The sequence below is a fragment of the Euwallacea fornicatus genome, chromosome 11 (assembly GCF_040115645.1).
Source record: "Euwallacea fornicatus isolate EFF26 chromosome 11, ASM4011564v1, whole genome shotgun sequence".
NCBI classification, from domain to species: domain Eukaryota; kingdom Metazoa; phylum Arthropoda; class Insecta; order Coleoptera; family Curculionidae; genus Euwallacea; species Euwallacea fornicatus.
Genome location: NC_089551.1, coordinates 2,004,439 through 2,022,503, shown reverse-complemented (window position 1 = coordinate 2,022,503; position 18,065 = coordinate 2,004,439). Strand labels below are relative to the sequence as shown.

General features: G+C 42.4%; 1 protein-coding gene across 1 annotated transcript; it reads right to left on the bottom strand.

The window, feature by feature from the left end:
* Positions 1-15,021: 15,021 nt before the first annotated feature.
* On the bottom strand, positions 15,022-16,640 carry esg (escargot). Its single transcript, XM_066287325.1, has one exon. The coding sequence runs from the start codon at positions 16,544-16,546 to the stop codon at positions 15,482-15,484; it is 1,065 nt and encodes a 354-aa protein (XP_066143422.1). The 5' UTR covers positions 16,547-16,640; the 3' UTR covers positions 15,022-15,481.
* Positions 16,641-18,065: the final 1,425 nt, after the last annotated feature.

Genomic DNA, 18,065 nt, shown 5'->3' with positions numbered 1-18,065 from the left:
TAACTATTTCGATGACGAGAAGTGAAAAGGGATGATTATTTGATTCGGGGGCTGACACCCCTACGCCGCCGTTGAATCGCGCCGTTTTTCTCGAAGACCCTCTCAATTGCCCGCCAGCATCTGATGAGTGCCAAACAGCACAAAACCAGTAACCGCCTGACCTGCACTCACAGCAATGTGGAACATTTCTCAACACGTGAACGTACTCTCCGGTGGTAATCATCGGGGTTAATCGAATTTCTTCGATTTGAAGTATATCCTCCTTAATTTAAGTACACTCACTTTCGTATGAAGTGCACCACCCAGTAATAATGATAACTGAGTCTTGAATTTTAGGCAAAATAATGCTTCATAAGAGAACATCAAAATTATAAAAAAAAAACAACAACATTTATTAATTAAAAAGTTAGTAATGACTGACATGCGATATCGGTCATTGCTAACCGAGTCTGAGTGCAGCTTGTACTCTTCGCGGCAACAAATGATCAATATCCTCGTGGTGTATTTAATTCCGCGCTACCTCAAGGTGGTGTCGTAGGTCATCCAAACTGGAGACCTCGGTAAATTTCGAATAAGGCGACTCATCACGTCGCAAAGATGTTCAATAGGTGATAGGTCTGGCGAGCGTGCGGGCCAAGGCAGCATTTTCAATTGTGCTTGTTCCAAGTACTTCCGAGTAACGTTAGCTGTAATTCTAATCATTTAATATTCTATTATGTAGCGTTACTTTGCCAAAATTGCAGCACTTAATTATTATTATTATTATTACTTGGCGATGCACTTCATATGAAACTGAGTATATATCTCTTAGAGTTTCGCCTATCAGCCGACGTTTTTGCTACAAGACATAACTTATTTTGGCATCGCCTTAATCGGTTTCGGCTTTCAGGTTTATGGCCTATAATTTTTTCATCAATGTTAAACATCTAAGGAACCTGCATTCCCATTTATAGTGTATAGAAGTGTGGCCGACAATTTGAGATCTAGGAGTACGGGTACTTTTCGATCACCAGGAAAATGGTCATTAATCACATTTTACGATGCCGCGCGTCATCAAAGTCCTCAATTATGATTTTTCTATTACAAAACCAACGAGGCCGGCAGGGAGAGTTTTTAATGAGACTTAAAAGCAATTTTTTTTTTTTAACATTGTTCTACTCAGCACACTTGTAATTGTATGTGGCCATATGCAAATTTAGTCACATTTATAAATACTCCTACCTAAAAATTAAGAGCGACTGTTTCTCAATTATCATCTAAACAGACTTGCACGGGAGAACGAGCCCAAGACCAGTCGTCGAGTCTTGGTCTCGTTTTGTTCATCACTATTGACCGTCGATATCTCGGAAATATAGGCGGCAATTTCTTTGAAAAAATGCATGACTTAGTCACAGACAAGCTGTCCCGGATAAGGACGCGTTCTACGGAGATCTCGTAAGCCATAAGGAACAGGGGAGTGGTTGAATAAGAGAAAAGTTGCGCCTTTGTGTGTTTTGCAAAATCAAGTTATTAAATTTTAAAATTTCAGGGTTGTCTGAGAAAAAAACGATTTTTCGCGATTCCTTCTTTACTGTTTTCTGACTTTACTTCAAAAGATGTGTTAAAATAAATTTGACATTTTCGTTGCCACGTTTTCTCCTCTAGAAGATGGTGTTTTTAGAATTTCGATCCGACGTTTCGTTTGTTCGACACCATCATCAACTTTGGATTTTTTTAAATAGTCAACTAATTTTGCTTTACGCTCAGTAGATTCTACTTGTTTTTCCGAATTCAACGATACATCACACTCATGATTTAATTCCTTATGTTTCAACATAATGTAACGTTTACTTGACATCGTGAGTAACTTTGAAAATAATTTGTTTAGATCTGTCCCTTAGTAAACAGGAAAATAAACAAAAAAAAATCATTTGAAATTATTTTTTATGCTGAAACATTCCACTCTGATTTCCCAAACACAAATAAAACCGGTTAAAAGTATCTTCGATAACACTATCTAAAATCTCTGGAGTTATCTTTCTTATTGCAAGTCGACTGCAACCTTCAATTCATTATTTTGAATTAATACAGTAAATTTCACTTTTAAAAAGTCTCTAGAGGATCGATCCGAGAAGGAAGAGTCCAATGGTGCAAAATCAGGAGATCGCGGTGGCCAGTTCATGGGACCCTTAGTAGAAATCAAATTATTTTGAAAACGGCCGGTTAAATATTCAACATTATGTATAGAATTATGAGGATCATATTACCGGCTACTGCTAAAGGCAGCTCGTCCAGAATGTCTTGAAGTTCGTTTCTTAAAAATTTTCCAGAATTTAGAGTTCCTTTATGGGTTATCCAATAATCGGTGTTTCCAAAATACCACACCACGGATTACATCCAAAGCGCCATTGATATCTGGATGTTCGTGTGCGATATCCATTTTTTGTTGCTCAATATGACGATTTTTCCAATTCACCAAACGTTAAAGTTATTGACTATTGAACAAAGCAAAGTTGCTGGTGGTTCGGTTGGATGGACGGACTCAAGCGAACTAAACATTAAGTTGAGCACGGCTTAGGCCTCACTTGCGCGATCGGGCCCTAATTGAGCAGCAGCGCCATTCTCACGGGATGGTCCGTGTACCGGCTTTGGTTCAGCCGAACCGACCTCAACAACTAGACCTTAAAGCTACATTTGCCTCTTTGTTTTCTTACATTCTAGATCTGTTCTAATCTCGAATAAGGAATCTTTCGAGGAAGTTCAATAAACACACCATGCAAAAACGATAAGGCAAGTTCCCCCCTGAACAAACCCAGGAAGTTCCTCGAAATGGGTCGGCGTGTGATTAAAGGTTTGTTAACCCGATTACTCACCCAAATACTGACCTAATCTTGACATCGACCCTTTTGCTCTGAATAAACACCATTTATTTGCAAATAAAAAATGTATTTTGAATTAGGTCATTAACACGATTTCCGTTGTTTGTTGGTGAGTTTTCGAGTTCAAATTTGAAGGAGAAAAGGTTTATTAACCTGGTTCCTTCAGGACTTGACCCATAACACAATACAGGCCTAATGGCGATAAGATTCAGCAAATAGAATATGTAAATTCCGACATACGTGACGATCCGTATCTATGGTAAACGCCCGGTGTTCGTCGGGACACATACGGCGTCGATCAGATTTCCAATTACATTCGAAGTATTGTTGGCGAAAGAGGGAGATAGGACGATAGGGCACGTCCATTTGAAGGAAAAAAACGAACTTATGTAGATCAACGTCTGCGAAGTTTCCCAGGAAAACCGACGAGATATCGCCGGTACCGCATCAGTCGTAGGTACCCATATGGCAGCGTTTACTTCTCATGCAAATTATCAACTAATAGAAGTGAAGCAAAACATCAGATAGCCGCTGATGTGGCCGCATGGACAAATATAGCGCAAGGAAGTGCTCTTTGGTACCATCCGAAAGACCGAGATGGTCCGATAAACCCAGCGTCGAAGACACGAATACCAACGAGGGTTGCTTTTGTTTTGGCATAAATAACGCGGCCACCACCTGCCGCAGGAATTCCTCCGGATGGCCTTGAGACAGGTGGATGGTACCGAGACCTGGTGCAGATTTCGACCCGGCTACCTGTTGTTTCCAAGCAGCAGAAATTAACGGGAGTTAATGTAGCCCCAAACACCGGCCGATCAGGTATCGAAAACGTGACTAAACTGGTGCAACAATTTACTAATATGATGATCACATAAAAACACGCGGTATATAGAAAGTAGGTGCAGCATATTTTCCACTCCATTGTCTTTAAGGCTGAGCGATGTCACCGGATAATAAGGTCAAGATTTCGAACAATACCATTCTCAACTGAAAATTAAGGAAGTCCGTTGTTAGATGAGGCATATTCGATATGAATAATGGGTTCTGGTGCGCCTTGTGTGCCTGCTTGGTCAATGGGCCGATACTGGTTTGATCACTGCTAATAATCGATGTGAGACGTAGAATTGATGAGTCATTTGAGGTTTATTTGCAGGCCGAACCTTAGACGAGTGACAGGACTGCGGTATGTGCAGATCGTATGAGCAAATGCTGTTCGAAGACATTTACTTAGTGCCCGGTTCATCCTAGAGGGGCCTAGGCCTAACCGAAGAACGGCAGGAAAGATTTTTCCGAAATTTTCCCCCAATTGTTCCCAAAATCGTTGCGGGCTTTTGGTCGTAGACTGGCCAAGTCGCTGATTGGGGCGTTGAAAGCTGGTGGAAAGTAAAAATTGCGATAATTACGTTCAGAAGCTGGCTGTAGATTTTGGAGTGTTTAACTTTCGCCATGACGCCCCCGTACAGGGTAAAATATACCGACAAACCTTACGGGGTGGTGGGGGAAATTGATCCAAACTTTTTTCCTACGCATATACGTGCCCGCAAATGAGCCGTTCGAGCAGAGAAAAGGCAACACGCCTTTGGTCATTATAATCACTTTTTGTTCGTATTCGACGTTGTCTTATCGATAAATAAACGATTGTTTACAGTAATTGTTCAAAATGTCGACCACTTGCTTCAATGCACGCTTGCACCGGCGCTTCATTGCGTCGCGGACCTTACGGAATATTCCGGAAATAGCTTCTAGATGTGCGCATCTGACCCACCATTCTCGTTCACAGATTTTCCTTGTCACGACTAGGCGCTGCGTGGGCCGGAGATTTGAAATAACTCCCAAAGAAAAAATCCAGGGGGTTCAGATCAGGAGAACGCGCGGGCCAGGGTGCAGGACCTCCTGTTCCGATCCATGGATGCACGTCGGGAAGTGGTTCAAGTGAGAAGTTAACGTCCGTTTTCGATGCGAATGTTGATTTAAAAGTCAATGAAGGGAACGTTCCTGTGCCATATGGTGGACAAATAATACCAAAGTCTTAAAATTGGTAGATTTGGAAAGTATAATTTTGATAAAGGAATGTTTGTGTTCCCCAACGACATACGTCGTTGAGACAAAAAATGTTCAACGGCAGACTGCGCTTTCCAACTGAATCAAGAATTAATTTAATTATTTGCTACACAGTCACCCAAAAAAGTATCCGTACAGCCGGAAAAAAATTCTGTAAACCGTAACTTTTGACTGATTTTGTTCAAATTTTGTATAATGAAAATTCAAACCGAAACTCAATTTGCGTAATCGAGCAACTTTTGAAAATTTAACTTTTAGAGTGCTTTCCAGCGTTTAAAAAAAACTTCGTTTTGAAAACTTCTTGTGCGGTGGAAATTTTTTAATGTGGCTTTAACATTCTTGCAGAGAGGATTTTTCTTCATATACCCTGAAAATTTGATCAAAATCGAACAACAAATAAGGGAGTTGCAGCCTTTCAAAAACGCCAAAGAGTGACGGTTCTCGCGCAAAATGACGAAACTTTGACATTTTTGACGACTTCAAAGAGCTGCAACTCCCTTATTTGCGGTTCGATTTTGATCAAATTTTCAGGATATATGAAGAAAACTCCTCTCTGCAAGAATGTTAAAACCACATTGAAAAATTTCACCGCAAAAGAAGTTTTCAAAACGGTTATTTTTTAAACCCCCAAAAACACTCTGAAAATTAAATTTTCAAAAGTTGCTCGATCACGTAAACTGAGTTTCGGTTTGACTTTTCCTTATGCAAAATGTGAACAAAATCGGTCGAAAATTACGGTTCACAGAATTTTTTTCGGCTGTACGGGTACTTCTTTGAGTGACCGTGACTTAAAACATTCTATTCGCCCCGCGGCCCTTGCGGCGCTTTTGCGGGCACACGTTCGCTAAATAAAGAAGTTCGCATCGATCCACCCCCTAAGGTCTCTCGGCATATCTTTGGCGTACCCTGTATACGCTGACATGTTCAGTGAATCGCAATCGGTGAGTCTGGGACAAAACGGATTGAGCTACGAGTTTTCCAGTTGGAGGCACTTCCTCGGCCTTCGCCATAGCCACTCGAGATTGACCCATTTCGTACGTGACTTACAGGGTACCTAATCTCCTAATAAATAACGTAATTTAATGGCACCATTTAACACGCACCAAATTGACCGGTCACTTACCGAATGATAACGCTCGGACATGACGAATGTGGTGTGGCGAAACTCCGCATGCACATAAGTATCTATTGCGATATAGTGTGTCGTTGTCACTGTACATTATGTACATATCCATTGTTTGGAGCTGAATATTTGCTATGCGAAGCAGCGCTCCTTCAAAATATAAAAGACATAAAGTCTCATTAAAAGAGCGCATCTCGAGATGCGGGAGCTTTTGTTTAAAGACGTATATGGGAGGTTTAGTTCGAGCTTAATTGGAGTACGTTTTAAGTAATACAGGAACTAAATGGGTTTAGAGCTAAACAGTTAGACGACGGTCGATCTCGAATCCCGGTCGAAAACACAAAAATCGTGCCCAGGTTGCAACAACCCATGGCGATCGTTACCGGGAAAAATTAGCCCACTTCTTGACGTCTTCTCGTGAGATTTGCGGTTCCGTGAAGAAAGCGAGGTCTTAACTCCGAGTGACAACCTCAAGATAAATTATTTTCGGATCCAAACACCTTTTGCATGCACGATTTTCAATCGATACGCAACCATAGAGACCAAGACGCTCCAAGGCGGATAATTACGGGCTGTTCTAATAGCGCCCAATTTAGACGTCTTCAGGTGAAACGGTCCGAGATTTTTATCGATAAATAGCGGGTTTTGTACCTAATGGCTTTCGAGATTAAAAAATGTACCTGCCTATTTCGTTTTTCACTTCTATTTAGACGTTCATTACCGGCTCTTAATATCGCTAATTACCGGTTTTATCTTTATAGCATCGGATTTTTGTTGTAAGAGGCGCTCGGATGCACCTACCATTGGCACTTAAAGGCGAACGTCCTCGGGACCTTTTGGGGCTGAGTGAAGAGGCCGCAGTTCGTGGGTCCGGCGAATGTGGAAGCCGATAAATTACCCCCGGATCAAGTGATTTTCTCTCTCTGAGTTCGGAAATGAAAGCTTCAGTCACGAAGCACTCTTCTACCGACGTACCTTCGACAGCGCCCGTAAAAAGTATTGCGACATGTTCATAATGTTCATGAACTCGGTATTAAAAAAAAAATGCTTCAACTCTTCTAATTTTATCAAAAAAAAGTCATTTGAGTCGTTACTTTCGATGCTCAAAGTTTTCCTCATCCACAACATCCGCAACAGCTCAATGTATGGATGGATGGGCATTGTCGGCCACTGTTCATCGGTCCATGGAAGGGAACTTAAACAAGGTGTCATACTTGCACTTGTTGCAAGACGAAATCGTTCCGACAATCGCGGCAATTTTTTCTGGAGGAAACGGGGAACAGGGACTCAACAGCATTCGGTTCCAACAAGGTGGGGCACCACCACATTCCGCTGTGTTTGCGAGACAGTATCTTCCTGAGAGGTTTTCCCTTGGAAAAGGATCGGCATAGGAGGCGCAATTGAGTGGCCGTCACGATCTCCAGATCCTACGCCCCTCGATTTTTTTCATGCAGTCGCTTAGCAGCTTTCGTTCACAAAAATGGATCACCAAATTTAGATGATTCACGTCTTTAATTGCCAAATTGTTAGTGGGGCCCGATTTGATTTTAGGAAGTTCAATTTTGTTTGATGTAACGATGACTGATTTTGCGTCTAACAATTTCATTTTTTAACGAAACTGTAGACGCAATTTTAGCTCTCAGTGTATTGGTGCATCGCTTAGCTAATTATCTCTCATTTGATATACTGCTATGGGCACCTTTCCACATGAAAATAAGGAGTTAGTAGGGGTAACTAGATGGTGATGAAAGGCTTGAACATCGAAAATAATGCACTTAAAGCTTTTTTTAAATAAAATTATACGTGTTTAAGCATTTTTTTTTAATATCTCAGGTTTATAAAAAATTATAAACGTCTTGCAATGCTCTTTGCAAGGGTCGTACAAACGTTGGGCCTGATGTTGTATGCCTCAGGTCTCAAGCGAGGAGGACGGATTGGACGTGTAATTTCGCATTTCTGAGAAATACGGCGTAGAAGTTTTCCGAATCGACATTTCCCATATTCTCGTCCGGTGTTTCGAGGGCTCACTAATAAGTAAAAATCGCCATAAGTGCACGGAAATACTAAGTAACGAGGGTGTCCAGTGTCGCTTCTCCAGAAAATCCACATAAAACCAAAAAGCCTCTGAGGAGGAAAGTGAATCTGACCGGATTTACCAATAAACGGCAACCCCCCTCTAGTTCCCCGCGAATTTCTTAATGTCGAAGGGGCTTCTACGTGGTCCGCACCTGCTGAAAATTCGGGAATTTCCTAAAAACTTTGCGCATCGCTAAAGGTATTTTCCACTTCTAGACAATTCTGGAAATGACGTAATCGAAATTCGTAAATCAAAAAAGTCAGTTCAGTTTCTCGATATCGAAGGATTCGTTCACCCAGTTCACTCCTCTGAAAGTTCGCGGTTTTTCTAGAAATTTCGTGAGTTGCAGGACCGCGTCTGAGCTTCTTGCTGCTGAAGAAGCTTCGCAGTCTCTATGCGAATTGGCGAGAGAAAAAAGTTTTTAAATTCTCGACGTCGAAGGACGAGACGTTCCTTGTAGATCCGGGCTGAGCAAAAATCTCCTCCACTGCTTGTCCAGGAGAAGAACGATGCCTTAACATTTGTCAAAAGCGACATTAGCCTTCTTCTCCTCGTCTCAAGCAAATAATTCAGGCGTGCCCTCAAGGGAGACGTTTTGGTCCAGGTCCGGATCGTTTCGTTAACGAATTTTTAAATTGGCCCGTGTGAGAGCCACATCAATTGCCAGCAGGTGCCCGAGTGGGTGTCGTTTTGTATATTATTGGCACAACTCGGGATAATTACCCGAATATAATCAGCATAAACAATAAACTGACGGCCGAGTGAAAATGAGCGCTGTCAGCACGTTTCGTCGCTTAACGGGCCTCATTGGCATATTTATGCGGTCTACTTTCGACCAATCGCGAAATTTAATTTCGGCGCATCGTGGGCGAAGTTCTAACGCGCAATTTAGTCCGAAGGCAAATGTGACAGTTCCGACACAAAACGATAAATAATACCGCTGGCAGTTATTGCGGCCTATTAATCACCAACTACATTGACAAGAGGCGATTAAATCCGTCGGTGGTTTCGGGTAGTAGGTATCAAACTGTTGGTTAGTACGAGCCCATATGGTCTGAACTCCCGGCCGAGTCGACGCGGTATTTCCTGCGTCATGGTGCAATGAATTTCAATTAGTTGAATCTTCAGGATCAAATAACCGCGTAGGATGTTTGTGCCTTTCAATTGACTATTAATGAAAACTAAATTTCCGCGCCAATGACTTGATTCATTCGCCAATGACTCGATGAATCCTTAATATTGCATTAATCGCTGATTATTTGCAACAACCTGCACCTCATTAATAACTGAACTGCCCACAATGGACACCTGGTGATTTAAGTTTCAGCCTCAAAATTTCTACTAATAAAACGGACTAATTACATAAAACCCACTGAGCAACACATCAAGCGAGACTTTCTCCATGAAATATATGTAACATGGCCGCATAAAGTGAAGTGATTGTTAGACGACCACGAGGAGGATGGGCATAATGCAAGTCTTAATGAGTGACACATGACTCACCAAAGTCTATTATGCAGCATTACCGAGCCGATTGGCGTGTTTATGTGATTATATTTGAATACATAAATTGATTTAGACCTACAAGGATAGTGTGACCAATTATAAATATGAATCCGAGTCGGCCTCGTTATTCACTTGCCTTAATGCCCTTTGTTCTTGGGATTGAGCCGCACCGTGAGTGACTCTGGTCAGGTTGGTTTCGCACCAGGAGGGAGAGAGTGGAGAACTGTGAACTTAGTCCGGTTAAATTGGGCCGAAACGCGCAATTCGGAAATGAAGGGAGCGCCGCTCCATATCTTGAAAAATTCCTACGACTCTCGCAGACAATGGAGAAGAACTGAAATTCTGCATTTTTTTTTTTTCGATTTTTCCCGTAGTTCTTGAACGCAGCGATCGGCAGTTCATCGTTGCAGCTTTTCCCCTTCTACGACGTTCATGTTCGAGACGCGACGTTTCGATTTTCCGCGACCATCATCAAGTCGGTCTCTTGATATCGGCGGTGCATCTTGAACCTTCACATTTTCGAATTTGGATTGTTCCAAATTGACGTGTGAATAATACGATGGGAGAAGACGATTGACGGCACCATGAACTCACTACCCAATGCACACCCCACCCCCCACCCCCTGTGTCATTTTTTTTAATAGCATGAGAACGATTGCGACCTATCGCCGGAACGCGTTTTCGATAAGTTTTTCAACGGTACCAAAGTTTCGGGAACCCAATTTGCTATCTGAGTTTTACTTCGTGCTTCTTATCGCAAATTTCCAACCGAAACGTGATTTATTCAATTGCAGAACTGACTGAAATCGTTTTTATTTATGGTGCCGAAGAACGTTATACTGAAGTATTTCGCCAGCGACATACTGGAACGAACATTAGTCCTTCCTACTTAGGAAATCAATGAAGAAATTTCAAGAATATTAGATGAGCCTACTGAAATCGACGTTCTCGGACAATTTGTCCGAAATCCATCATAGTCGATCGGTCAAGCATCTACTTTAACTGGACTATCAACAGCGACGGTTCGAAACGTTCTAACAAATTTCCTTCATAAAAAATTCAACTTCGTCGGGAATTGAATGATGATGACCCAGGCCGACGAGTTGAACATTGCGAGGTGATGCAAGCTTTGAGTCCCAACCAGCTCCGACTACTGCTAAACGTTTGCTTCAGTGACGACTGCGCATTTTACTTGAATGGTACTCTCAAAGGCACACCAGTAGGATCTGAATTAATTCAAATCCTCACGTCGTGAAAAAAGGAAGTACTCAATGTCTGCAAAAGCCGAATGCTAGATCCTTGGGGATCTTATCATAGCAGCTTTATTTATTGACGGTAATTTGAATGGTGAAATCTCCTACTAGAAAATGCTATTGAAACATTGATAAGATATGAGCTAGAGAACCGACAGCATGAGAATGGCGGATTGCAACTGGACGAAAATTTACTAAGATTTCGACAGGGTGGGGCCCGCCACATTTCATTTCACCTGTTAGGCGGCGGTTGGACAACAATTATCCCGCAAGGTGGATCGGGAGGAGAGGAGCTATTGAATGGCCCCCTAAATCTCCCGATCTCGCGTCGTTGGATTTTTTTTTTTTTGTGGGGACACTTGAAATCTGTAAATTCAAAATCCAACCAGGAACAATCGAAGAGTTAAGACAGTGAATTGTTACTGAGCGTTGCGCAATTCCTAAGGCAACTTTCGTCAATATACGTCAAGAATATGAAAATCGCTTATTATAAAAAATTATTCATATTCAGAGGCAAATCTCACGCTTTGATTTAATTACAATAAAACGTGGAATTAATTACCAGTTTTATATGCTCGTTTCCGATTGAAAACCACCCAATTCGCCGCCTAGGTGTGTTGCTCAAGGATTTTACATTTCAGGCATTCGAGGGAGGAATTCCAGAAACTACCACCATTGAAAATACTTGTCGACGACATGTCGCAACCCTGCCCGAGCTACTAAAAAAAAAAACTACTTGAGGTGGCTGAGGTGCATTTGGTAGAGGACAGTGCGTTCGCCACACCCTCAATCATCTTCTCCATCACAATACATTAGACGCGTATTCGACGACGCTGCAAGGTTAGAGATTGTTGCAGCTGATTCTTCCATTCAATAATGCAGGCCACATCAAAATCCCACATCTGTTGGTATTGAGGCACTCCATTTAAAACTGCCCATTTCTGAAGACGGTAAAATTATCTCTTCTAAGAGAAAGTCAACGTTCTCGCCATTTATGGCCTGAAGTTCACGAATCTCAATTGTCGGTGGTGACATTGGTTCCTAAATCAGTCTTAAAGACACTGGAGCCGTTGCCAATTTTAACTTTCTCAGGGAAATTTCGGAGTTTTCTCGACGCTCTTCCTCACTTCCGACGCACATTCGGTGTCGCCGATCGTTGTGCGGAGGCCAGATCTCTTAGGAAGAAGTCTGACGCATAGATCATAGAAATCAGGGTCGACTGCTTCATTACGCTTCAAATAAATTGATGGCCGAGATGGTCTAAAAGGTGCAGTAATTACTTGAATGCGGTACCACCACACGATCCTTTTTTCGTCCCACCTCGTGTCAGAGGCCAGTCGGTTTTCTCCTTCGTCGGTGCCAAAATCTCCACCTGCCCACGCGCCTTTTATTATTGTCCGGGAAACAATGAGATGAGGACAGAGGCCGGGAGAAGAACACGAAGACACACCCGGATCGCGGGATTTACATATGCCCTATTAAGGTTCCGTTGGGTAACCATAACAGTACGCCATTGTTGGCCGGTACCGCGAGCGCACGAGACAAAACAGATATTTTTCGAGTCGTCTTCTTTTTGCATGGTTCAACAATGGCACGCCGAAACAAGTGTCAAATTGTATGAGGCTGCGCCTTATAGGTGTGTGTTGGTACCCGGAACCATTTATCAAGGGGATATGGTATTGAGTGCCAGATATGGCTTGATTTCATTTGGGAGTCGGAGAAAGGCCCTATTGTTTCGCCAAGTGCATTATTGTCAAGTGAAGTCGCTCCATGATGGGGTTAAAAGTCGATAATAATCTCATTTCGAAACCAGTAAAGTGTCTGAGTACCTAATAAATAATGTATATTATATACTTCTTGAAATCGACCAGTCAAAAGGAAAAAAAAGATAATTATTCAAAACACAAGATATACAAATATACCCTTTTCAGGAGGGCCGATTTAAATTTAAAATCGATTCTCTTATATTCCACGACCCCGAAATACTTTTTTGAATATCAGTCCTCGTTGCCCACTGAATAAATTCTGATTTCGAGATCTTATCTTGATGGTTTATGTAATCGAGAGTAAGGAAATCCATTGTCTCGAAAACACTGTCATTAATATTTCTTATAGTCCGCATGCCCGAGTACCCAGAACCTCGTGGCAGGTTCCAATGTCCTCCCTCAAACCGGGCTTAATTAACAATTGCGCAATTAGCTCAGATTAACATTCAATAGTTAACAAAAAAAAAAACGTCCTTTGTACCCGCACCACATAATTGAAATTGAAATCAATGCGAAAAGGTCAAATTTAAAATAAAGACTCAATTTGGTTAGTACTGTTGAAAAGCGGTTCATTGTATGGTAAGTTCAACCTCCCATTTCGGTACGGCCAGTGTTAGAATTTTGATTGTTCAAGTGGTACCACGGAGGCGTATCTCCAGTCGTAAAAATGCACTCGTCACTCTCGTTATGTATGTATGCACTAGCAGGTGGTACCACTGTTGCTACCAAAACTTTTTTTCGATAAACAATGATTTTAACCGGGGAAAAAAAGGAAATAAAATACACTTGACATACTTATTCGAACTTATATTGTATTTAAATTCCATGGTAATAACGAATATTGATTGTTAAGAAAAACGTTTCAGACAATAAGGCTTACAGTTAATAGATTGTTTCAGATGTAAATATTCATTTTTTGGGGACGATTGTTAGGGCTGCTTTCACGTTACTTTGTGCAATTTCCGATTGCATTAAATATACATTTATTAATTTTACAGGATGCTGTGAGACTGGTGAATTAGCTCATGCATTATCGCACGAGTCAATGTTGCGAAAACTCCGTTAGTGACGACCTCCCTGATACGAGCAGTGGTGATTTCTTTAATCAATTAGTCCTAGGAATTCCCATTTAAGAAAAAATCTCCGAGTTGGTTGGAGGAAAGACACAATCCCATGGTGAGGTTACCGCTTCTGAATATCCTCCGAACAAGGGAGCCCTTAAACGCACTTCTGGGATGCGAATGAGGTTCCTTCCGATCCCGATGAAAGCTGGCGCGGCAGAAGCCCCCGTCATTTCTTCTCAGACATTCATGGCGAAGAAAATAGTCCCCTCAGTACCTTATATCAGTTTGTCCCTACCCGCTCTGACCCCACAATGTCCAGATCAATCCTCGGTTCAAATCGTTGAGGTCCCACCACACGAATCTAGATTAGTTGCTGAAGGTGTACCTCAGGGATTCGGCTGAAACGGGGTTTTCGGTCTTTCTAAAGAAATTTCATGTTTTCCAAAATTCCAACAGAGCCCATGCTTTCCACGTTTCTTTAGGCTTGTAGTGGACCCTCGCCATGCTCAAGGCCTGATGTCGTTTTTTAAAAAAACTTCCATTCTGCAATTTTTTTCGATAGGAATCAATAACGTGCATATTTAAGATTCCAAGACGGGCAAAAACGTGCCACAATCGCTCGTGTCTCTTTACAAAAAAAAACCTCCTTAAGCGAACTTTAACACAGATATTTCAAAGCCCAAAACGTTCAATAAGGCCTGAAATTTTCAAATGCAAATGCAAGATGCCACGAAGCACTCTACAGGATTACTTTCGATTTTTTAGAGAAATCAGGAACGTAGCGATTGGAGATTCAGAGGGGTATTAGAACGATTTTTTTTCAATTTTCAAGGGGCCATGACGAAGTGGCATTCATGTAATCGGATTTAACGCTGTAAGTCCAGATACTGCAATCGTTTCAATCGGGGAAGATCGTCCGGTTTGAGATCGGACACAGGACGAAAACCTATAAAAAAAAAAAAAATTAACTTTGCAATACATCTACGTCTCTGCACTTTGTCTAATATTATTCCTTACGGCAAATTTAAATCATGAGCGTGCGCTTGGAAATTTCGAAGAGCAAAAAAATTTTTTTTCACTTCGGAAAAGTTAACGATGAGCACCAGCAACGTGTCAAATTCTCGGTAAACTTGAAGTAGAATTTCAAAAAGGTTCAGGGCTCAAAGACGATTTTAATCGGAGGCAGTCACAGACGTTCCAGATGGAAAAAGTCGGCCGATACTAGCTATCTTAAAGTGCTTCTACGCCTCTGCCTTCCTACGCTTAATTTTATAGTTTTTAACGGAAAGAAAAGACCAAAAAAGACAAAAATAAAAAGTGTAACGCTTTTATTAAATAAAAGGCAATAAAAATCTGTATATATCTTAAAAAACTAAGGCACTGTACGTACAATGGCAAAGATAAATAGTATATACTATATTACCGAAGTGTTATACATACATACACTTCATTTGACTAGAAACAACTTTCTCATGGGTGCGCACTAGCACCACTACAGATCGGAGAAACTTACACTAATTCATATAAAAAAATATATTATCTAATCTACTAAAAAAATTAAGAAAAATACAAATATTATATACACATTTACCACGACTTCACGGTAAATTTAACACGCTTTTGATATAACTTTGAATACTAAAGGTATACTCAAAATACTCCATGAAATCATGGTGACTAATTTTGTACAAAAATAAGGTCAGTCTTGTCTTATAAAGGCACTTTAGGATCAAGGGAAATAAATACTGAATTTACGCACTCATCACGAGGAACTTAGTAAGATTTAACCACAGGATGAAGCATTGTGGGGCTCCCGCCAGTGCACCCCCCCTCAGTATGCTTCGTCAGCAAAGACATCCTGGAGAAGGTTTTGCTGCAAGTAGCGCACGAATATTTTTTCACATCCGAATGTGTCTGCAAGTGTGCCCTTAAGTTTGACCTATCTGCGAACGCCCTATTGCAGTATGTGCAAGAAAAGGGCTTTTCTCCCGTGTGGGTCCTGATGTGCCCTTGGAGGAGCCAAGGCCTGGAGAAAGCTTTGCCGCATATGGTACATTTGCAAGGTAAAGTGTGGGTCCTGATGTGCATCTTCAACGCCCCCAATGAAACATACACTTTCTCACAGTATTTGCAACTGAAGGACTTCTTGGGGCCTTCGCCGGCTGCACAGTGGAATTGTCGATGTTTGGACAAACCTGAGAAGGTGGAGTAGCTTTTCCCGCAATCCGGACACTGGTGTCTGATTCCTCCAGGTTTTCTCTTTTCGGACAAGTCCTCGGCCGAGCCCATCGGGGGCGGTGAGTTGGTGCAGCTATTGGGGCTTAAAGAGTTTTGGTCTATGGGGGCACTGTAGACTGTCGGTCTCAAGGCCACAGGTTGCACGGGCATTTGGTGATGTGGCGGCGACAGGGAGCTGTCGCTGTAGGGAGAAGTGGGCGGTAGATATAGACCCTCATGAGGGTAGTGGTAGCCCACAGGATAGTAAGCTGAATGGTAGATGCTTCGATGCCAGGTCGTTGGAACGTATTCAGGACTTATGGGCGCTGGATATAACGGGAGACGAGGCGATTCCACTTTTGTCGCTGCAGGATAGAAATGTGGGGCACTCGGCGAGGCTGGAGGAGACGCTATGGACACTGAAGAAACCGGTGATAGTCTCGAATCCGGTGAAGATTGAGGGGAAGATGGTGGAGACATCGAAGCTAAACGCCCGGTTCTGATCAAATCCTCAGGCTTCGTGGACAAATTCTCCGGTTCCTCTTTAACCTCGTCAATGATGATGGGCCTTTTCTTCAAAGGACAGTTCGAATAGTTTTTCGCCATAATTGAAATAGGCATGTTTGCACTTGCACTCGACACTTAACACGTAAACTCTCGTAAGAAATAGTCTGTATGCAATACCGAGCTCAGATTGACTGAACCAAACGACGGTATACCCAACTCTGAGAATGAAAGAGGCACCACAGCAGTTATTAAACGAATCCCCACCACCATGGTATCCACGTGCCGCCGGGCCAATCAGACGCAGGGGACCAGACCACGTCCAATGGCAGCAAAGTGGAGGCAGGCAGGTGTGCTGTGTTGATAAAATTGGTGTCTTATGCCGTTGGATGCTGTCTGGTTGTTTTTTCCTCTTCAGGTTCAGGTATCGTGCCCCGGTTGCACCAGATTTCGCAAAGAGTTGCGTAACCCGGTCGCTCTCGCCGCGAGAGCTTAACGGGCGCATATACCACAAACCGTGCTGAAGACCGAAGTTACTCTACTGGCCTGCGAATAATTTCTCATCAGGTAAAGTGTTAGCGCCACATGATTGTAAAAGGAACACAGATACCTGAAGATCATGCACCTACAATTAACAGTCAAACACGAAAATCGTCACCTTTTCCTACACCGAAAACAGGCCCAGATGTTTCAATTTCTTCACGGCGCATCTGTTCGGAATTACTTTTTAATGGGGAATTCCGTAATAGGCCGAACAGCAAACAACATGGAATGTTTTGTCTTGAAAACGTCCAAATATAGGCAGGTTAAGACGAAATCCTCGAGGCCTTTGATGCAGTACCCGGATGAAGGGGTTCCTTTTCATTTAAATCTGCACGGTTCTGTCTCCGTAAAACGTGTGCGAATCCTTTGGTCTTCTCCCGTCCGTTAGACTTTCAGTTGCATGGACGTAAAATTGGAATTCAGGACCGGTTATCAATGGCGACGTTCGCTTTAGCTAAAATCGCGAAAACGCTGAAACGGGGCATCGGCCATGGTTCCCGGTTTCCATGGAGATTAGGTCCGTGCTAAATTTAACCGCGCATTAATAACGGGGCCCTCAGACTGCGACAGCTGTCAATTCCTCGGTCTAACTGAGGGATGAGAGGTCGAAGTTAAGACTTAACCCGCAGTTAAAGCTATCCGAGCCACCTCCGCAATCAGCGGCCACATTGTTGTGTTGAAGAAAGGTTGAAGCAGCTCTAAGTATTTGGCAAAAGACCGTTACCATTTTCTATAAGTTTGATAATTAACTCCTGACTCGTCGAATAGGCAAAACGCCCCTCTCTTCCACGTATTCGTTGCAACTGAAGTGAAACTAAACCTAATGGCAGCGCTTTAGGGCCGATTTCGCCACCGTTTTTACCGGACTAGGAAACCATGAAGTTTCCCCAGAGGACAGGAAATCTGGACTTATTTTCGAAACAAATCGGGAGCGCACCGAACAGGTTTTAAATAAATAATCAGAACTTGTAGGAAAAGGTGTTCCGGGGCTGTTAACAGAAACAGTCGGCAGCATTGCATTCGGTGTGATCGAAAAGTGGGTAAAAATCACAAAAGCAAAAATCAGAGACGTACGGGGCAAGGTGGCGAAGAA